The sequence below is a fragment of the Chiloscyllium plagiosum genome, chromosome 27 (assembly GCF_004010195.1).
Source record: "Chiloscyllium plagiosum isolate BGI_BamShark_2017 chromosome 27, ASM401019v2, whole genome shotgun sequence".
Classification (NCBI taxonomy): domain Eukaryota; kingdom Metazoa; phylum Chordata; class Chondrichthyes; order Orectolobiformes; family Hemiscylliidae; genus Chiloscyllium; species Chiloscyllium plagiosum.
The window spans coordinates 41,246,012-41,269,826 of NC_057736.1; the positions used below are offsets into that span (position 1 = coordinate 41,246,012).

The 23,815-nt window shown below is 40.1% G+C and overlaps 1 protein-coding gene across 5 annotated transcripts in view; it reads right to left on the bottom strand.

Annotated features, from left to right (window-relative positions):
* Positions 1–1,267: 1,267 nt before the first annotated feature.
* Positions 1,268–23,815, bottom strand: part of inpp5b (inositol polyphosphate-5-phosphatase B) — a 168,335-nt gene continuing 145,787 nt past the window's right edge. For all 5 annotated transcript variants that reach the window (XM_043717901.1, XM_043717903.1, XM_043717904.1 and 2 more), the window contains 5 exons: positions 22,091–22,207; positions 21,893–21,977; positions 19,988–20,115; positions 14,245–14,356; positions 1,268–6,186 (listed from right to left, as the gene is read on the bottom strand). In XM_043717901.1, coding sequence (XP_043573836.1) covers positions 6,062–6,186; positions 14,245–14,356; positions 19,988–20,115; positions 21,893–21,977; positions 22,091–22,207 — 567 coding nt within the window. In that variant the 3' untranslated portion in view covers positions 1,268–6,061. The remainder of the gene's footprint in view (positions 6,187–14,244; positions 14,357–19,987; positions 20,116–21,892; positions 21,978–22,090; positions 22,208–23,815) is intronic.

Here is a 23,815-nt window from a genome sequence, read left to right on the forward strand (position 1 = left end):
TCCTTATGGAAATCTATTATCATAACTGTTTATGATCATCCTCCCGATGTGCTTATCCAGCTTCCCCAACGTCTGTCCTGTTTCCTTCAGTCACTCTCTGGAGTAGTGAATTCTATTCTGTATGATGAAGAGACTTAGTCCTAATTCTCAGTTGGATTTACTGGTGACTTTTGTATTCCTGGCCTACAGTAATGGTCCGCCCAATGTGGCAACTTTTTATTTCTATCCATGCCATCAAAAAATTTCAGGACTTATGAATTATGTCATTCTTCCACCTTTGCTGAAGAGAAAGGGGACACAATTTTTCAATATTTTCCTGATATGTTTACCCATGAATTTCTGGTATCATCCTTGTAAAAGTTTTCTGCACCTTGCAGTGCCTCTGTATGCATTTTGAAAATTACTGATCTAGCATGATGTCAAGTTTAATGCCCTCTGCTAAGGTGTATTTGGTAGAGGACTCCTTTAATCAGTTGGCAGGGTGATGAGTAGGTGCTCTGCTGCCTTCCCATTTGCACCTATGATAGGAAGGCTGGTGGATGTCCTTCTCACCATTGAAGGCCAAAAGCAGACAATACCAAGCTGAGAGCATCAACCAGTTTCTCTGGTATTCATCCAGCAGCAGGTTAGGAATTGCTATGAGGGCAGCATGACAAGTAAGCCGAATTGGGATTGCTTGCAGGTTCCTAGGGGCTGGGGTTTTGGGCCTGGTACAAAAGCTTAAGTGCTTAATTGAGGGATCCAATTAAGGGGGATGTGGGAGGGCATGGAGAACAACCTCCAATCTCCATCCTGCCCTCTCCCACCTGTGGTCTGGAATCCATAATGATGCGAGGCGTTGTGTGGTATTACATGAGAAAAGTCTGTCAGCTGGGTGCCCTTCCTCCCCTCTACTCCCATCTTACCGTAGTCCAGTTAAATGATTGAGTGGCATTTAATTTAACAGCCTTCCTGAAAAGAGACAATACAGACTCCTGATGGTGTCCAAGACCCCTGCTGCTTCTGTTAAATTCTGTCCCGTGTTTGTTGAATGAAAGTGATTAAATGGCTGATGGTGGTAAAAGTTGGATTGGTGATGAGGGACAAAACAAAAACAGATAAAACATGCAATTGTTTAATACTTAATGTTAGGTTTCACCTCAAACCTCAAGACTATAATCACCAAAATGTGCTTACAGAGCAAAATAATGCATAACATCAGGATACCTGTGTTTATTCAAGTTGTGATGTTGACAAGTTATATAGTATTAAAAATGATGAAGCCTTCTATCAATGTATAAATAATTTTAATAAATCACATACATACAAAAGTAACAATTTTGCACTACATAACAGATTATTAAATAGTTGGTCCAGCAATGTGCTAGGTCTTGCTGACATACACATTGTTATGCAATGATTCATTTTGATACATACTGCATCATAAATTTTCAGCATAGACAGAAAGGATGGCCAAACATAATCATGACAACAAAATCAGCAAAAGGTATGGTGTTTCTACAAGATTTTTGCTGCTGAAATTTCTTCAAATTGCACATACTTTGATAGGAGTTTAAATAATTAAGCACCTCCTGCTTACCCCATGCTTTTATTTTCCACGCAGTAAAGGGGTGCAATGGCCTCTGCAACAGGTCTCTCTATTAATGTTGACAGATAAGACAAGTCACATTGTTAACCCTTCTACCCCTTTCCTTGACAGATGAAGCACTGTGCTTTGTGAACACATACTCGAGTCCATCAGTTACAGCTAATACAAGCCTTACCTAGAAAGTGATGCTCGAGTACCCAATGGGTTGCTTGGTCAACATTTGCTCTACAGAATTACTTTGAATGTCACTTTAAAATCCTAGATGCTGCTGGATTGAAAAGGCTGCTCGTGATGTTCTCATGCTGCCTGGAGCTTGGGGTCTGTCTATTCTGGCCTCACTCCATATTATGATTAACTACAAGGGAGAAATCTTTGCTCTTTATTTTAAACAGTACCATACCTGTATCCTTTCTTCACTGTGGTGGTCGGTATTTCAGCCCATACATCACCATATCAGTTTCATACAATAATAAACTATTAATATGTATGCTCTGGAGGGATTCCTGATTTATCCTGAATGTTGATTATTTTTGAGCATAGAGATGCCCAATTAATTAAAATTTGTGTCACTGCCTGTGGTCAGGGCGTGTTATGCTGAATTGGATGTAAATGTGAAAGTCTGCATCGCAACTGCGATCGTGACACTGCCAACTGAGGTAAAGAACATGCAAAATATTAATGTGTCTCAGTCAATGACTTAGCACTAGTTTCCAAGATAGCTTTAACTATGCTAAAATGCAATACCTTCTGAGTTGTTCTGAAGCTTACAAATGATCATTATGCATGGTAAGGTTTATAGTTTCAAGAGATAATTTCAAAGATGGGAGGAGCAGGTTCAACAGTATTTCTATAGTCGAGTAGTGGTATACTTTTAAGGGCATAATGTTACACATACAGGAAAAATATATACACACAACCACCAGCTGTACCCCTATATAGATCAGAATCCAATTAACTAAAATGGAGCCAAGATGATGGAAACCAATAACAGGGCTAAAACAGGTGGATGCACAGGATTCAAGATCCAGTGAAATGGAGAGATTATAGAGTATGGGTATTGTAGAAGTTGAGCAGTTGCATCCAGACAGGGTTTAATTGTATTGATATGAATTTTAAACTGAAGGCATTAGGGTCATGTGAACTGTGATCAATCAGTAAAGGCAGATGTCAGTCATAAGCAGAACTTGATATAGGAAAATTCAGGGAAGATCCAGGCCACAAACATAGTTAACTTTGTTTTGAGGATGAGACATCCCAAGTAGACTGAGGTAGGCCACAAGCAAGACTATCAGTTTAGCTCAAAGCTGCAAGAATTCTGGGTAAATTTACAGATCACGTGTGTAAACAAGTAAATGCTTGTGCACTATCAGGAATGTTTCTTCTTACAAAGAATTTCTAATTTTCATAAAGAGGAGTGGAGGCAAAAATACCACAACTAATGACAAATAAACTGGACAATGGAATAAATGGACTTATGGTTCAGTCTGGATAAACTAAGATAATCCAAATTGCTTTCATGTTGCCTGGAATTGTTTAATGATGCCATTGAATCAGTATTCAAACTCAAATCTATTATTTGAATATTTTTACATTCCAACTCTGAGCTATCAAGCCAGAATCTGTTCCACCATACCGCCTGCTGTTACAGCATGGATTCAAAGACTGCAGTTGAAAATAACTATTATGTGAAATAGATGCTTTATGAAATTTAAATACTTTCAGCACCATGTTAGAATTCTCAAATAACAAATGCACTACCAAAATATGAACCTGGAAATCCAAGACATCTGTATATTAAAAGACAGACTGCACACAACCTAAAATCAACCAAATTTCCAGTTGACTCAATTGGTGACCAGTTTATTTAAAGTGTGCGTGTTTAAGCTGAGTGGAAACACTCAGCAATTAGCATCAGCCCTCTGTCAAAGTGGAAGAGTGGAAAGATTGTTTTTCATATCGCCGTACAGTTTTAAAGAAGTACAGTTGAGGTGTAGTGTAGGGACGTTACTTCAAGCCTCAAATGCTACTCAGTGCCCCTTCTCTGTGATGTTGCTGTGGGAAGCTGTTCAGCTACTCCATGAGAGAAAGAGAAAGAAATGGGAGAAACTATATAACGAGTAAGGAGTTATATTGTAGCCACTGTGAGATGTCTCCTGACAGCTTGTCAAGAGCAATATTGTATCAGTAGCTTGGGAGTGGGCATCATTTGATATCCTCACTGCTCTACTGGCTTCAGGAGCTAATGGTTCTCAAGTGAGTCCTGAGGAGATATGGTTAGCAAGGGGCAAAAGTGTTAACTTCCCTCAGCCGGATAACAAAATGGAATAGGACAACAGTAAAGAACAATATCTTGGAGGAATCCCCTGAGTTTTGGCCAACATGTAAAATCAGTCAATACCAGAAAAGACTTATTATACAATAAATGCTTCAAAATTCTGTTCACGGGAAAGACTGAAATTACTTGACACTGTAAAGCATGCACAATGGCTTGATTCTGCTTTTGTGTAGATGAATTGGTTTTGAGTGAGTTAAAATTTGGCCCATAAATTGGAAAAATAAAATGGAAATTACACCATCAAACTAATTAAAAGGGGTAAAAAAAATGGACTGGCATGGAAAGATAGTGTAATAATAAGAGTTATTACAGTGAATTTAAGATTTAAGAATACACATGATCCAAACATGAAATGGAATAAATCAACTCAATCCTGCCACATGCAAGTTCAGTACAAGATTAACAAATTCACCCAAACATACAGATTTAATGCTAGGATAACCACTGCACCTGATGACACCAGAATTTAGGTGTTGAATTACAAGTATTTAAAATACCTTATCTTTTATTCAGTGCTTATTAGCTCTGACAGTAGTTGCTATGTTACAAAGATAAATAAGTTTATCCAGGAGTCCTGATCTAACTCATCTTAGCAAACCTTTGATCAGGACTAAGGAAAGAAAAGCTTTCGTATATACACAAATCCCTTTTATAACTCTTAACTCTAAAAGAATCAATGAAACACATTTTGTGGCCTGAGATCTGTGAATGCTCCATATTACTCCATCAGTTTCTCTTTCAGTCACTGAGAAATTCTCTGCTCTGATTATTCACTTTGTTTAAACACAGAAAATGTTTTGCATAAGTCTGTTCCATTTTTCACTCTGTGAATGGGTCTGTGTACTTGGATAGACATATTGTCAAATGAATTCTACCCTGGTATTAGTAGCTTGAAATAACATCTATCATTGCAGTATTTTGTCAACTCATAAGGTAACAAATCATATTTGTTGCATGGGGGCAACTTCTTCTGGCTGACATTCAATCCACAAAGACTATCATTCTGTTAACTTTGTAAATATCTTACAAATGTGAATTGTCCACCAAATGCAGTAACCAGTACACTGGGTTAGACCAATTTTATGCAAATTTTTGACAACTTCAGAAATTAAAACTGAACATTTTTGTTCGTCAAGTTCTGTCATCAGATACCTAATCCTTCTATCTTTCTTACAGAGATGCTTCTGGGAAATAATTGTCAGAAAGCAGCTCCTTGAAGGCAGTCTCCCAATTCTCTCCCTCTCACAGTCAAAATTGGCTTTTGTTCATCTGAAGAGCACTCCCTAAACTCTATATTGCTATATTTATCTGCTACCTTTAGAAAATACACCTGGCTACAGACTATGCAAGATGAGAGGTTTTAATTACATCATGCAGGAAGAGCAGAATAGAACAGAGTAGGCAGTGGTTTGGTCACTTCATCACTACAGACAGCGTTGTTGATACAACTCCAGATTCAGTCAGCTCGACAAGTTGAGACTGCCTGAAAAGACTAAATGATAGGCAATTACATTTGAACTATATAGGAAGCAGTTACTTGAATTCCCCAAATACTTTCTGTGCTTAAATAAGTTAAGTACTGCCTTTGTAATGAGAACATATAGCAAATGGCATGCACTATTTGCCTCATATGGGCAGGGACAGACTAAGTGGTGAGCACAAAGCAGAGTCAACACTTTGTGCTCTGAAAAAGGGTCGCTGGACCCAAAAAGTTAACTCTGATTTCTCTCCACAGATGCTGCCAGACCTGCTGAGCTTTTTCAGCAATTTCTGTTTTTGTTTCTGATCTCCAGCAGTTCTGGGTTTTCTTGGAATTTTTTGTTAAATAGTGACTGTGTTTCCAAAAAATAAAAAAAACTGTGTGCTCGCAAAATTGTCAGTTCCCTGAACCTGATGCATGACAAAATACAATATCTAAAGCACTGTAGCTATAAAATGGAGGTGACAAGAATGACTCCAGCTTTGAATCTTTAACCACACGAAGATAATTAGATTACAAGTACGTAGAATCTTCTTAAAATTGCTTGTATAACTCTTAAGATATTTACCTTTATACAAAAATACTCTTGACTGAAATTGTACAATTTTATTGAAAAGTATAAAATAAACACTATGTTGGCTGGGTCAGGCTGCTTCAGTTAACAATCCTTCCATGTCATCAAATGTGCAATGAACAACTGTGCTGCCTTCTTATTCTCAATAACATTATCCTGATTTGTGGCATTGGGAGGTGGTCTCAGCAAGAGTGTTCCAAAGATGCTTGCTGTGAAGAGAGGAAAAAGGAGCGTGTGAAGTTCCAATTACAAACTGGAATCCTGAATCTTAACATCATGTGAAGAGTGCAGCACAGAATCCAGAGGTACCTTTTTAAAAACTGTAAATTACTTATATACAAAAAGATATTCATCTATATCTGATGCATTCTAACATTTCCTAAAGATCTTTTATTCCTATCATTCAGTCTCTCTCAGGTGGATGAAAAAGATCCCATTTTACTATTCTGATAAAGGGCAGGAGGACTGAAGTTGCTACAATGTCCCGGCCAATATTTATCCCTCAATTAACATTAAAAGGATACATTATCTGGTCATTATGACAGTGCAGTTTTCTAAGTTATAACAGTGACCGCATTTCAAAAGTATTTTATGTGATGTCCTGAATAACATGCTATATAAATATAACAAACATGGAGCATGCTGGAAACATCTGTGGAAAGATAAATACTGTTAACATTTCAAGTCTGGTTTGATTCTACTTCAGAACATATAAACGCAAGCCTTTTGTTTCTTTTACAGCATCCACTGTACTGCTCCAGGATCTGGTGCACACTTCAGTGCTGGAACTGCAAACGTGAAATTTAATAGATATTTCCTTCACTTAAATATTGCAAAGTCTGAAGCCATTGTTTTTGGTTCCCACTCAACTTCATTCTCTTGTCCCAACCTTGATGTCACATTTGATTCTGAGCTGAGCTTCTGACCTCATGAGCAGCATCTCTAGGATGGGTTATTTCCACCTCTGTTGCATCTTGACTTCACCTGCCTCAACTCATCCAATGCAGGAACCCTCATTCATGCTGCTGTGACCTCCAGCTCAACTATTCCAACACAATCCAGGCTGGTCTCTGACATTGTACACTCCATAAACATGAGGTCATCCAAAATTTTTATTGGCCATGTACTAACTCACAGCAAGTCCTGTTCTCCTGTTGCCTCTATGTTTGCTAATCTACAATGGTTCCCACTTAACTGTTCCAATCCCATTTTCCAACAGTTATGCCACAACCTTGTATGCCTTGGCTTTGTAAATGCACATCTAAATATTTCTAAATTGTTGAGGGTTTTTGCCTCTCTCAGCCTTTCAGGCAGAGGATTCCAGATTCCCACCACCCTCTGGGAGAACAAGTTTTCCTCACATCTCCCATAAACCTCTGCCCCTCACCTTATATCTATGCCCCCTGATCAAAGATCCCTCCATCAAGGGGAAAAGTTTCTTCCTGTCTACTCTGTCTAAACTCGTTAATTTTACTCGGTCACGTCCCCTCTCATGTTGTAGCACCTAAGACAAATAACAAAGGAAATCTATGTAGTCTTTACACACAAGTTAAGTTGTGAATCAACCTAATGCATGAAGCAAATGAAATGTCTTTGGTTTGTATAAACACAAAGCTGCGGATGATGGAAATCTGAAAAAACAGTGATTGCTGGAGAAAAAGAACGGGTCTGGCAGCACGGGTAAAGAAAAAAAAAGTTAACATTTCAAGTTACATATCAAAATATTAACGCTGCTTTTTCTCTTTAGATGCTGCCAGACCTGCTGTGCTTCTCCAGCACTCTGCTCTTGTCTTTGACAACAAGGCATTATACAAATCACTGTCAGGAACGACTTTACACACTGTAACAAGAACAGTACAGCACAGGAACAGGACCTTCAGCCCACCTACCCTGCACCAACACAGGATGCTCTTCCAAATTAAAAACCCCATGTCTCTGTGAGGTCCATATCTCTCTATTTCCTGCCTTATCTGCCTTAACCACCTCTTCTAGCAGCAGATTCCAGGCACTTACCACTGTCTGTGTTAAAAAAAAATGCCTCTCACATCTTCTTTATACTTTCCCCATTTTACCTTAAACCTATGACCCCAAGTAATTGACATTTCTACACTGGGGAAAAAGACTCCCACTATCCATTCTACTCATGCCTCTCATAATCTTGTAAACTTCCATCAGACCACCCCTGAGCCTCCAACATTCAAGTGAAAACAAACCAAGTTTGTCCAATCTCTCCTCACAGCCAGGCAACATCCTGGCAAACTTTTTTCCGTACCTCTCCAAAGTGTCCACATCCTTCTGGTAGTGTGGTGACCAGAACCGTGTCCAATATTCCCAACTGTGACCTGATTAAAATTCTATACAGCTGCAACATGACTTGCCAATCTGTGCCTTGACCGATGAAGGCAAGCATGCCATGAGCCTTACTGACCACCTTAGCTGATTGTGAACTTCAGTGATTCAGTGCCAGTGTTGCTTTGCAGGCAAGATAAAGTTATGTGTCATAACAACACCTTTAATGAAATGTTATGAATGCTTCACAGGAGTGTTACAGGACAAAGTATGACACTGAGTCACAGAAAGAAATATTAAGTCAGATTATCCAAAATCTGATTAAAGGGATGTTTTAAAGTGTGTCTTAAAGGAGGAATCTACTAGACAGACTAAGATTTGCAATGAAGGAATTTCAAAACTTGTGGTCTAAACAGTTAAAATCATGGCCATCAATGTTGGAGCAATGATGAATGGGAATATGCGAGAGGTCAGAATGAGACAATCACAGATATGTTGGTAGGTTGTAGGCCTGTCCAAGATAGGGAGGGATGAGATCATGCTGCTATTTGTAAACAATGAGAATTTTCGAATCAAGGGCCTTTTTTCCTGTGCTGCAGGTCTCTATGACTCTATATCAATTGATCAATGCCCCAATGGCTGTCAAAATTTCACATTCAATATCTCTTCACTTTATAACTTTCTCTGACCTTAATTTATTTAATTTGTATCACGTGTCCTTTGCAAAATTCCCCAGCACAACTATTAGTTACTGTCTTCAATGAAAGGATCACCCTGAGGATTTTGAAGAGGCATTTGATTTCACTGATATGTAACATATCAGAACTGGGCTTGTCCAACAAACAGGCTAGCTTTTAAAAAGATATTAGTTATACAATGGAAGCCAAATTTACCAGAGAAGAATGACAATAGAAACAACTTTAAAGAGGTGTTGATTTACGTGGGCAATATCATATTTCTGAAGATAGAGATCCCATATTATACAGAGGCTTCACAAACTCCAGATCGTGATCCCTACTAGGTATTGAGTCAAGATGTTTGTGTTTTGAGCTGTATAGCAGTAATGACAGAAGTGGCCTAAAAGGCAGATCTGTAAAGATTCTGCAAAAACAATTCTCACCACACTGAGCTCCTCCTCCAGCTGCAGAGACTAACTTACCTTCATCCCCAGCTGCTGAACTGCACTACACCCGCTCAGGTCACAGTCTAAGGTATTTAAACGAGGTCATGTTTTGAAAAAGTTTGGGATGCCCTGCATTACAGATCACAGCAAGATGGGACAAGAAACATGGTGGCTAATTGCTCTCACTGTTCCAAGTGTCACAATTTCATTGCTTCAAATTTTATAGATTACTTTGAAGTGCACTTTTCATTATGACAACACAGTCATCTTTTAGGCAGATTTATATAACACGGGTCCAACTCATCCATGCCAACCAGATATCCCAAACTGCTCTAGTCCCATATCCCTCCAAACCTTTCCTATCCATATACCCATCCATGCCTTTTAAATGATACAATTGTACTAGCTTCCACCACTTCCTCTGGCCACTCATTCCATGAGAGAAAGTGAGGGCTGCAGATGCTGGAGATCAGAGCTGAAAATGTGTTGCTGGAAAAGCGCAGCAGGTCAGGCAGCATCCAAGGAACAGAAGAATCGACTTATGCCCGAAACTTCGATTCTCCTGTTCCATGGATGCTGCCTGACCTACTGCGCTTTTCCAGCAACACATTTTCAGCACCCTCTCATTCCATACACACATCACCCACTGCATGAAAAAGCATCCAAGGAACAGGAGAATCGACTTATGCCCGAAACGTCGATTCTCCTGTTCCATGGATGCTGCCTGACCTGCTGCTCTTTTCCAGCAACACATTTTCAGCACCACTCATTCCATACACACATCACCCTCTGCATGAAAAAGTTACCCCTCAGATCCCTTTTAAATCTTTCCCCTCTCACCCTAAATCTAAGCCCTTTCAGTTTGGACTTCCCTAACCTAGTAAAAAGACCTTGACTATTTATCCAACCTATGCTCCTAATGCCTTCTATAAGGTCACCCCTCAGCCTACAGAGAAAACAGCCCCAACCTATTCAGCCTCTCCCTATAACTCAAACCCTCCAAACTTGCCAACATCCTTGTAAATCTTTTCTGAATCTTTTCAAGGTTAACAACATCTTTCTGATAGTAGGGAAACCAGAATTGAACACAATATTCTAAAAGTAGCCAAACCAATGCATCATAAACATTAACCTGGGCACTGATGGGAGCTGCCTGTACCTTGCTAAACATCCTGATGAAATAGATCAAGTGGGCAGGGTTTCAGTTCAAAGGGTGCTAACATTTTGAAGAGGTCTGATACTTGGAAAGGAGGAAATTATTTCTGCCCATTGCAGAGTCAATGACAAACTGGCACTAAGAGTAAGGAGAGGAATTCGGAGAAATTGTAGCGGGTGTAGTGCAGTTCAGCAACTGGGGATGAGGGTAAGTTAGTCTCTGCAGCTGGAGGAGGAGCTCAGTGTGGTGAGAATTGTTTAAACTGCAGATTTTTTGTCCAGTAGAAATAAGCATCTACATTTCACAGGCTTTATTTACAGAAACTTTACAGATCTGTCTTTTAGGCCACTTCTGTCATTACTGCCATTGAGCATTTTTGCCACAGCCAAGTGATTGAGGCAGATTCCAATTCATTAGATTAGATTTCCTACAGTGTGGAAACAGGCCTTCGGCCCAACCAGTCCACACCGAACATCCGAAGAGTAACCCACCCAGATCCATTTCCATCTGACTAACACACCTAACACTATGGGCAATTTAGCATTGGCCAATTCACCTGACCTGCACATTTTTGGACTGTGGGAGGAAACTGGAGCACCTGGAGGAAGCCCACGCAGACACGGGAAGAATGTGCAAACTCCACACAGATAGTCGCCTGAGGGTGGAATTGAACCTGGGATCCTGGTGCTGTGAGGCTGCAGTGCTAACCACTGAGCCACCGTGCCGCCCTAGCTATGTATCTGAAAAATCAACTTATATTTATACAGTGTCTTTAACAGAGGACAATATCCCAAAGTACTTCACAGGAGCATAATGAGACAGAAACTAACACTGCAACATGTACTAGTAACGGACTAGTATTCCACAGGCCAAGGTCTGGCAACATTCAAATTCCACTGGGAGTGGCTGGGAAAATCGGAATTCAATGAATCACTACTTTTTAATGGAAAATTTCCCAAGTAGTCAGCAGTAGGTTTTAGCTCAGTCTCACTTTATCAGTCACCATTCATTCAAGTATTTTACTACAAATGAAACCCACAGAGGTCCTCCTGAGAAGCTTACTCAAATACTAGATGAATGCAGGCATTTTATCTTTTTTTGGAATTCTCACTTCCTTTCAAATAAGATTGAACTGACTCAATTTCAAGTATTTTATCTGTCATTTCGAGAATTGAGTGTTCCCTTTTTGTGCCATTAAGATGTCACTTTTAAATATTAAGAAGCACTGTGCAGTTTGATAGAATATAAAATTCTAGTGGATAACATACAAGTTAGTGTCAGTGTTAAAGCATCACTCAACAGAGACCTACATTAGATCTTGATAAGTCAAATAAAAGTGAACTGAAGGAAAATGCATCTCAAGGGCAGATTGAGAAAACGTTCAGATGCCATGATATTCAGATAAACTTTATGATTTACAAATTGCATATCATTTCCAGAAACACACTTTTATTGCTGATATAGGCACTTTAAATTTGTGATCGAAACCACTCTATACTTGTGTTTCTTGTTCATTCACAGAAAATAATACACTGACTAATACGTATACAATTAGAAATCAAAATGACACCAAGATCAGCTAGACCAGCAAGTCAAAAAGTCCCTTCAGTCGAAGGTCAGTAACATCTTAGCAGACCCCAGAATCAATTATATGTTCACTGTTCAGTAAAATCTATCTGGAATCTAAAACCATTAGAAAAATGTTGCCCCTCAAAATTCAATGCTGTATCCATTTTTCATGCTTCAACCAACAAATAAACTTAAAATTCTGCAGCCAGGAAATGTGCAGACATTTCTGGCATCAAATGCACTGCACATGAATAGGGAGGTTTGGAGGGATATGGCCCAGGAGCAGGCAGGTGGGATTAGTTTAGTTTGGGATTATGATTGGCGTGGACTGGTTAGATCAAAAGACCCGTTTCCATGCTGTATGACTCTATAACTCTGTACTGGATAAGGGACATATACATTTGACTGGTATGCACATAGGGGACATTTGTTGTTCTGATGAAGGGCATATGCCCGAAATGTCGCTTCTTCTGCTCCTCGGATGCTGCCTGACCTGCTGTACTTTTCCAGCACCACACTCTCGACTCTGATCTCCAGCATCTGCAGTCCTCATTTCCTCCCTTCCGACATTTGTGGTTCTGCCATCTCAAATTGGAGTGTTATGCAGGATCTACTTTCAATTTTGGAAGGCCTCTGCATTTTACACCCCATATGACAAACTCAAAGCACAAGTTATAGATTTGGAGAATCATACAACATGTCCATGCCAACCAAGTTTTCCAAACAAAATTAGTCACATTTGCCTGCATTTGGCCCGTTTCCCGTCAAACCTTTCCTATTAATGTAACTGTTCAAATGTCTTTTAAATGTTGTAATTGTACCTGCATTTACCACTTGGATCTCTGGTGCTGTGAGGCAGCAGTGCTAACCAAGTCCCAGAAACATTCTTGGAAATCTTTTCTGAACTCTCTCCAATTTAATAATATCTTTTCTATAGCAGGGCAACCAGAACTACACACAGTTCCTGATCAATGTTCCGTACGTCATCAACAGGACAATGCGCTGACCAGCAGGAAGGGACTGTTGATGACCAGAATTGAAAGAACACACATTGCTCCCCACAGGCAATGATTACCTCCTTCTTTAGAGGCCGCAATTTCCCTTCCCACGTGGTTAAAGATGCCCTCCAACACATCTCGTCCACATCCCGCACCTGCGCCCTCAGACCCCGCCCCTACAACCGTAACAAGGACAGAACGCCCCTGGTGCTCACCTTCCACCCTACCAACCTTCGCATAAACCAAATCATCCACTGACATTTCTGCCACCTCCAAACAGACCCCAGGGATATATTTCTCTCCCCACACCTTTCCGCCCTCAGCAAAGACCATTCCCTCCGTGACTACCTGGTCAGGTCCATGCCCCCCTACAACCCACCCTCCCATCCTGGCACCTTCCCCTGCCACCGCAGGAATTGCAAAACCTGTGCCCACACCTCCTCCCTCAAGTCCATCCAAGGCCCTAAAGGAGCCTTCCACATCCATCAAAGTTTTACCTGCACACCCACCGATCTCATTTATTGTATCCGTTGCTCCCGATGCAGTCTCCTCTACATTGGGGAGACTGGACGCCTCCTAGCAGAGCGCTTTAGGGAACATCTCCAGGACACCCTCATCAATCAACCACACCGCTCTGTGGCCCAACATTTCAACTCCCCCTCCCACTCTGCCGAGGACATGCTTATCTTTCCACCCTTCGGGGTCTCTGTCTGTATTCCTGATGAAGGACATTTGCCCGAAATGTCGATTTTACTGCTCCTCGGATGCTGCCTGAACTGCTGTGCTCTTCCAGCACCACTAATCCAGAATCCGGTTTCCAGCATCTACAGTCATTGTTTTTACCTCCTACCCTCCCACACCTATCTGAGATTTATTGAATGGCCAGCAGGGGGCACAATCCACATTTCGATTTCCTGTCAATTCTGTGCAGCCTCAAGAAAATGAGGCAAGAAGTTCAAAAATGGGAACACGTCAGTTGTCAATATTTAGATGCAGTTATCTTTCCAAATACAGTAATTTCACAGTCAATACATCCGTTTGATTCTCAACATTTAATTCTCCAATTCAGATTTGATCAGTTTTCCCCTGGGAACTTATAGCAATTGATCTTGAGAGGAACCTTTTCACTTACCAAGTGTAGGCACATCAAGGTTGTTGTGAACAGCATTTTTCAGAAGGTCTTGGAGGAAAGCCATTAAGTAATTGAACACATTCTTATGGACTTGAGGTAGCATGGCAACAACCTTCAGGAGGAAAAGGTAAAGAAATGTAGAACAAAGATGATGGGTATAATGCACTCACAGTTTACCAAAAGTACAAAATTATTCTTTGCGATCAGTTTACAGATGGAAGATTAATGCATCAACAATAAAAATGCATTTATAGAGCCCGCGCAACATTGAAAAGCATTCCTAGGTGTGTGTGCGTTTGGTGGTGGTGGGGGCCAAATGTGGATGCCAATATTTACAGGATAGTTAGAAGAGATTGGGGAAAATTTAGTAAGATGACTGTGCAATTCCACTACTAAGGTTTTAAAGAGAAAAATATTCATGTTTCTGCTTCAAAAATTTTTAAATTGAAAAACTTAAGTTAAATTTGAAAAATCCCTTAAACATGAAAATCACAGCAGACGGTCTCTTATGCTGGGCTGGTTCAAAGCCTAACAATTTTATTAACAATTGGACAATGAGTTATTTTGAACGGTGAGAATTCAAATCTTCTGGGAAAATAAGAGACAGAAAAGCACATCCACAAAATTAACTTATTTGGTTAGGCAATAGCCCAACATGATTTAGCACAGCAGCCATTTTGTTTTGGTTGTGATAAAGGCAAGTTGTGAAAATCATTTTGTGCATAACCCTCAAAGAAGTTCTCAGACAGCATCAGAGGAGTTTTTGGCCAAGGGAGCTCAAGGAACAAGGCCTTCAAGAATAACTGCTGTTCAGATGGAAGAGTCCAGGCAATCTGCAAGTGCCATAATCACAGAAACAGTGAAGAATAATAAAACCTTTTCTCTCTTACCCCAAATCCTGCTGAATTCACCTGTATAGCCAAATGCTGACTACTCAACTACAGAGGTCAATGTATCTTCAGAATATGAATTCAGGTTTAAATGTGTTTGCTTCAGAAAGGGAAACTTGAACAAGTAACAGGCCTTCAATGTTCTTCAAAACTAACCTTGCTTTTATTTCTAAAGTATCCTTTATCATTACCTCCCTTTCATCTTTCAATGTGTACATTTAGTTAATAATTTTATTACGTTTAAGTGAATAACAATAGCAATTATTTTGTAATAAATTAATCTTCATCTTGTTGAATACTAAAACTTTTTCGCTTGTTATTTCTACATTGAACCACTCAAAAATTTAAAAGGGATGACAAATGAACTTTTTATAATTCTTTGCTCATGAAATACTGTTAGGATATGTCTGGTTTATTATTGTGACATTAATAAAAGGATGGATATTGACAATATTTCGGAAGCAGGAGAGAAAGCTAAGAGATGCAAGAACTTTATAATGAACTCTGAGATAGCGTGGCAGAGGCAAATGAATGCAGTAAGGGCAAAAGCTGGTGAAGGGATGCCCAGAAACCAAAGTCTAAGCACTGGGAGTATTCAGGGTGTTACACTTGAAGAGCTGATGGAGATAGGTCAGAAAAGGCTGTGGAGGGGAAAACAATTACTTAAAATTCAATCTTAGGTTATGAGAAACTAGTGTAAGGTATCAAAGTCGAGGGTGATGATTCAGTGAGCAGAAAATGGGACAGGGAAGTTTTGAACAATTTTACTTCTTTTTTTGTCCCTACAGTGTGGAAACAGGCCCTTCAGCCAAACAAGTTCACACTGACCCTCCAAAGAGTCAACCCAAACCCATTCCCTTATCCAGTACTCTACATTTACCCCTAACTAATGCACATAACCAACAAATCCCTGAACACTTTTGGCAATTTAGCATGGCCAATTCACCTAACCTGCACATCTTTGGATTGTAGGAGGAAATCCACACAGACATGGGGAGAATATGCAAACTCCACACAGACATTTGCCCGAGGCTAGAACTGAACCTGGCTCCCTGGCACTGTTAGGCAGCAGTACCAACCACTGAGCCACCATATGAGTGATCTTGCTCGAAATTGTGGCATTACATCCTTTTTGTTCTCGGCGTTCTACCACAGGAAGTAAATTTTGTCTACATACCCGATTAAATCCTTTAATCACATTGTTTACAATTCAACAATGTGGAAAATTGCACATTTACTGACGAAACATTTACTATCTCTCTGTATGTGCCAAGTGAAACTCCAACTATTACCCTTCAGCTGATTACAATAAAACACAATCAATATACAATAAAGCTGTAGGCACATAGCCACCTCTAAGCCATACCATTTGGACTTGGAAATGATTAATGTTCTTTCATTGCCCATTGTTCAAAATCCCGAAACTCGTCCCTAACAGAATAGTGCATTCATCACAGGGGACTGTAGCAGTTCAAGGAGGTGGCTCACCACCACTTTTGAAAGGGAATTAGAGATGGTTAATAAATGCTGGCCTTGACAACAATAGCCACATTCCATAAACAAATAAAAATACTTCCATAGATTCATCCCTTGTACTTCAATATTCATGTGAACATAGGACTCACCTATGCCACAGCCCTCATTACTTCATCATTTTAGCCCCAGTATCATTCCTGTGAATCTATATTGCAGCCTCTTCATGGTCAATATAAAGTTTTAATGAAGTCCAGTGTCCAGAACTGAAACAGTACTCTGAACAGGATAAAAAAAAACAGTTCTGTATAACTACGATTTCAAGCCCCCTGCATTGCAGTCTTCTTCAGTTAAACAGCAATGTGCCATTCACCTTTTTAATTCTTTTTTTTCCTCTCGACTTGTTTGTGTTATCGGTACTTTAATCCAGAAATCTCTCTGCTCCCCCACAGCAGCTCAGAACCGAGTACACATTTCATTTTAAACTCTCTTTCCCACAGTTCTGCCCATTCACATAGTCTATCAAAGCCCCCTTCTGTACTGTGTATGTTTAAGAAAGGAAATGGAACTTGAGACCCAGATTGTCTACTAAAGGATCCTAACTGAAAGAAGTCTCCAGAAGGCCAAGAAGATATTTGTCTGTTTTATAGATTTCGAGAAAGTTTTTGACAGAGTACCCTATGATAATTCAGATTTTTAAAGACAGATGAGATACCAAGGTAAGATACCAGAATTATTGGAATTTTGTGTTGGGAATACTGAACAGAAATGAATGCATAACAAACAGGAGCAAGTTTAGACCAGACAGCTCCCTGAGTCTCTTTGACCATTTAATACAATCACAACCGTTCACGGACATTCCCTCCATTCTTTTCACATTGCCCATATCCTTTGATACCCAAATTGAATAAAAATCCATTAACCTTCGCATTAAATATATTCAATTGTGGAGCATCCACAACCGTTGGGAATAAAGAATTCCAAAGATTCACAATGCTTGAAGTGTCCTACATGATACACAACTTCACAACCTCCTTGCTTTTATACACTATTTATAAAAGATCCTGTGCGCCTTGGAACTACTTTTGCAACTTGCCTGCCATCCACAATTCACTGCAATGTCAGATGCAAGTTGTTAGAGGGAATCCTGAGGGAAAGGATTTATATGTATTTGGAAAGGCAAGGACTGATTAGGGATAGTCAACATGGCTTTGTGCGTGAGAAATCATGTCTCACAAACTTGATTTGAGTTTTTTTAAAGAAGTAACAGAGGATAAATGAGGGCAGAGTGGTGGACCTGATCTATATGGACTTCCGTAAGATTCCTCATGCTAGACTGATTAGCAAGGTTAGATCACATGGAATACAGGGAGAACTAGCCATTTGGATACAGAACTGCTCTAAGGTAGAAGACAGAGCGTAGTGGTAGAGAGTTGCTTTGCAGACTGAAGGCCTGTGACCAGTGGTGTGTCACAAGGATGGGTGCTGGTCCACTGCTTTTCATCACTTATATAAATGATTTGGATGTGAGCATAAGAGGTTTAGTTAGTAAGTTTACGAATTACACCAAAAAGTGGAGGTGTAGTGGACTGCATAGAAGGTTACCTCAGAGTACAACAGGATCTTGATCAGATGGGCCAATGGGCTGAGGAGTGGCAGATGGAGTTTAATTTAGATAAATGTGAGGTGCTGCATTTTGGAAAGGCAAATCAGGGCAGGACTTATACACTTAATGGTAAGGTCGTGGGAAGTGTTGCTGAACAAAGAGACCTTACACTGCAGGCTCTTAGTTCCTTGAAAATGGAGTCTCAGGATAGGATAGTGGAGAAAGCATTCAGCATGCTTTCCTTTATTGGTCATAGCATTGAGTATCATAGTATTATAGATCGTAGAATCCCTACACTGTGGAAATAGACCCTTCGGCCTAGCAAGTCCACACCAACCCTTTGAAGAGTAACTCACCCAGACCTACTCCCTCACATTCCCCCTGACTATTGACCTAACCTACACATCCCTGAATATTATGGACAATTCAGCATGGCTAATTCAACAAACCTGCACATCTCTGGGAGGAAACCCACGCAGACACAGGACGAATGTGCAAACCCCACACAGACAGTCACCCAAGGCTGGAATCGAACCTGGGTCCCTGGCGCTGTGAGGCAGCAGTGCTAACCACTGAGCCACTGTGTCATCCCTTTTTTTTTGAACAATTTATTTTTTCCATTGGTCACAGTTATTACATTTAATAATAAAGAGCCCAGATCCCAGCCTTTGGTACAATTTAAGACAAATCACTGTTTCTCTTTCCTCCTGCTACTGTAGGAAAAATAGGCAAGATACAATTATTAACAGCACCAAACTAAACTTGCTCCCTGCTATCAGTTCAGTTGCTCTCCCCCAGGGTGAGCCTGTCAAACAGGTACTCTCCCAGGCCATTTTCAGGGGCTCCCAGGCTCTTCAGGTTGGTGATGTGATTTCCCAGCTTCTCGATCATCTTCACTTGCTCATCCCAGTAGTGCCTCTCCAGCAAGTCACAAAGGTGAGGGTCCATGTGGTCAGAGAAGAGTTTGTGCAGATCCAACAGACTGTGGGTCACATCCTCCTCCGTCTGCTGAGCTCTCAAAAGTTCTGAGTATAGTTCAGTTCAGTTCTAGAGTACAGGAGTTGGGAGGTCATGTTGCAGCTGTACAGAACGTTGGTTAGGCCAGTTTTGGAATATTGTGTGCAATTCTGGTCTCCTTCCTATTGGAAGAATGTTGTGAAACTTGAAAGGGTTCAGAAAAGATTCACAAGGATGTTGGCAAGGTCGGGGGGTTTGAGATATACGGAGAAGCTGAATAGGGTGGTGCTGTTTTCCCTGGAGCATCAGAAGCTGAGGTGTGACCTTATAGAGGTTTATAAAATCATGAGGGGCATGGATAGGGTAAATAGACAAGGTCCTTTTCCTGGGTTGGGAGAGTCCAGAACTAGAGGGCATAAGTTTAGGGTGAGAAGGGAAAAGATTTAAAATGGACCTAAGGGGCAAGTTTTTCACGCAAAAGGTGGTGCATGTATGGAATGAGCTGCCAGAGAAAGCGCTGGAAGTTGGTACAATTACAACATTTCAAAGATATCTGGATGGGAACATGAATAGGAAGGCTTTAGAGGGATATAGACCATCTGCTGGCAAATGGGAAGAAATTAATTTGGGATATCTGGCTGGCATGGACAAGTTGGACCAAAGGATCTTTTTCTGTGCTATATATTTCTATGATTCTATCTGTATAGGAGGTTTATGTGATTGCAATCCTCTGATTTTCATAGAATTACCTCAAATAATCACACTGGGAATACAAGCAATCTGATTGTGCCTTAAAGCAATGGATTATGCTCTTTACCTGTTTGCTGAGAGTGTAGTTGCACGAACTCTCCAAACATTTCTTGTAGAATTTGTAAGGGATGACTGGTTCTGGAAGGGCATCCAGAAAGAGCAATAGTGCTTCAGTTACAGAATGGTTACTGCCAGCTGTAAACACAAGTTAAAGAAAAATGCAAAGTACTTTCTTCTACACAGAAAAATATATTCATCAGCTCACTGCAGGAATGATGTTAAGCAGGGAAAGGGGAAGTTAAAAAGTATCACTGTAAGAAAATGACTGGATTTCCTTCCAATCTAATAGTACAAACAGAAGTTAAACATGAACTGATCCAGGATTTTCACCAGTAAGTTTGCACTGGTGTCTCTTCATTGCATTTTGTTACTAAAAATGCTGGAATTGCAATTGTTTTTTGTGCAATGGTCATCCTGAAGGTCTACTCAAGCAGCATTATGCGTAATGATCACCGCCGCATATCCCTCCCACAACCCCTCGAAAGGAGATGAATATTATGAAGAATAGTCTCCTCCCTTCCACACATACCTCACTCTGTATTTTGTGTTAATGGAGTACAGAACATAACCAATATTATTCTAACATGAACTCTTAAATGTGCTTGTATGAAATTGCTCTATAGACTTCTTTTTTAAATAAAAGCTGTAACTAATCTAAAATAATGCAGTTCAAGACTGACTTTAGGTAGCGTGAAGTGGAATTTACTACAAGTGTGCTGAACAGTGATGGTCAGATAAGTATAAACTAATTGCAAAGTAAGCAATTCTAATGAAATATTTTGTATTTCTCCTCAAGGCATCTCAATGCACCTCACAACTAATAATTAGTTTTGAAGACTAATTATTAGTTTTGAAGCTGTTTCATGACAAAAAAAAGGTCCTGAATCTCCAGATCTGTGCTACACTTCCAAGAGATCTCGATATGCAGCTTTCATGGTTCATGTGCTGTCTGATTCTCTGAAAACCAGAAAATCTGGCCTGCTTTGCCTGTGTATAAACACAAATATGCTGCTTTTGTCAAAGTCAGATGCTGACAGCAGCGAAGCAAAATAGCTGCTGTCTTGTCATAGAGCGATACACAAGTTTCAAGTTGGAAGTGATCATTCAAGCCATCGTGCTTTGGCTGGTTCTTTGCTCGAGTACAGGAACTGGTGTGAGAAACCGCATGCACGATGGTATTGAAGCTCAGAGACATGAAAAAATTAATCTGTTCAAAGAGAGTTTTGTGGCAGCATTCCTCTTGGATCATTAACAAATTACAGATCATATTCGGTTACCATGAGATACATAAAGTTAATTTTCATTAGTTCTGTTTTTTTCAACTGCCTCATGATTTGCGACTAATTCTGATAGAGAAGTACAGAATAAGACAGCACAAAAAGAAAACAAAAATTGTTTCGAAGAGTTACCCACTTTGTCTCTCTTTCTAAACTTTCTCTTTAAGTATTTACCCAATTTCCTCTTCAAATTTAGAAGTGAATTTTCTACTGCCTTTTCAGGCAATGCATTTCAGAATGGAGCAACTTTTTAAAAAAATCTCATCTCATTTCTAGTTCTTCAGTGTTCAATCTGCATCAACTATCACCAAACCTTCTGCAAAGGAAAAGATCTCTTGAATTGCTCCATAAATACTATTCATGTTGTGAACATTTTTACTAAATCTTCCTAGGGTTAACCAAAATATATCAACTTGGGCTGAGCTAATGATTACTCAATGTTTTGCACAACCCCTCTTTTAAGCTAAGTACCCTGCACAATTTTTCAAACTTCTTTAGAAACTTTCCTTATCGCATTCATGTTTTGTGTACTAACAAGCCCTGGTTTCTCTGCTTCTGAACCCTGTTTAAAATCATATCATTGACAGTCATTATGAGGCACAATTTATAATTCAGTTACAATTTAGCAAGGATACGGAGAAAGTCTGGGATTCCAGTATCTAAACAGTCTCGTATTTCCTCAAATTCTGACTTCAGTCCTGGCTGTTGGAACAGATCATCCTGCAAATAACAAATCCATGAAGAGCAGGGTGAAAAGGGGCAGGGAAATAGAGACTGAGACTCATAGTTTGGAATTGGTTACTATTGCAATAAACATGTTTTTCTGACAAGACCTGGAGTGAAGCATTTCGGTGCAAGTGGTCAACCAACATCCAGAGTTCTTTAGGGATGTCAAGTGGCTCCTCATTTGCAAAGATATCAAAAGATCTATTCTCCTTGACCATTCTTTCCTGCAAAGTAAACAAATTCATGTTAAAAATTTAACACTATGGAGATAAAGTACATTTTTCATCTACCCAGGAATAATGGCATTTTCTCTCTTTTTCGGATATGGCAAAAAGCAGCTTTCATCATTCACTGTAAGATTTGGCTGGTATACAGCACACGTGGTGTGCTACCCTTATACTGCTCTCATCGGCTGACATAACTTAAGATAACAAAACCATTCTTTTTTCCAGTTAAAATATCTTCTTAAATCCTTTTCCTTTATCTCCTCCATCCTTACCTCCAACAGTAACTCTGAGGGCCTCATAGATAGCCATCTTTGTTACGTTGCTCCTTTCCACGAGCACAACTGGCCAAAATTTCCTGAAAGCTCCCCACTGTCCTAGCTTTGACCTTGCATCTTTCTCTTGGTTATTGCTCATCTGCCCTCATGCCCTCTCCCAGCTCATCCTTAAAATGTGTAGTCACCTCCCAAACTCAGTCTAATCTTTCCTGGAACTCCACTTTGTATCTCACCAATCAGGTTTCCACTGTCCCTCACTACATGGATACAGCTCTAACAAATTAATAATGACATTCTGTTTGTGATTTTCAACCAGTTTGCTATGGTAGGCTGTTTTACTGTGAGATCTGTCCAAGAGTGCTGTGGAATTTTGTTCAAAGGTAATGAAAATCAATGTAAACAAACATCGTTTCATCTGAAACAATATTCTATCTAATTAAAATTATAAAACATAAAATCCATGAAAATTAACATATTTTTCTAATCAACCTGTTCAGAGATGTTATTACACACCTCCAAAGCTGGTAGGACTTGAACCTGCGTCTTCCCGTCCAGCCTTAGGGACACTACGCCACAAGATGATCCCAGATAAGGGACATAGTGTCAGAGAGATGTACACCTTGGAAATAGACCTTTCGGTCCAACTCACCCATGCCGACCAGATATCCTAGCCTAATCTAGTTCCATTTGCCAGCACTTGGCCCATATCCCTCTAAACCCTTCCTATTCATGTACCCATCCAGATGCCTTTTAAATAGAGTCATAGAGATGTACAGCATAGAAACAGACCTTTCGGTCCAACCTGTCCATGCCGACCAGATATCCCAACCCAGTCTAGTCCCACCTGCCAGTACCCGGCCTATATACCTGCAAACCATTCCTATTCATATACACATTCAAATACCTCTTAGATGTTGCAATTGTAACAGCCTCCACCACTTCCTCTGGCAGCTCACTCCATGCACGTACCACCCTCTGTGTGAAAAGGTTGCCCCTTAGGTCTCTTTTATATCTTTCCCCTCTCACCATAAACCATTGGCCTCTAGTTCTGGACTCCCCAACCTTAGAGAAAAGATTTTGTCTATTTACTCTATCCATGCGCCTCATAATTTTGTAAACCTCTATAAGGTCACCCCCTCAGCCTCCAACGCTCCAGGGAAAACAGCCCCAGCCTGTTCAGCATCTCCCTATAGCTCAAATCCTTCCTCCCTGGCAACATCCTTGTAAATCTTTTCTGAACCTTTTCAAGTTTCACAACATCTTTCCGATAGGAAGGAGACCAGAACTGCACGCAATATTCCAACAGTGGTCTAACCAATGTCCTGTACAG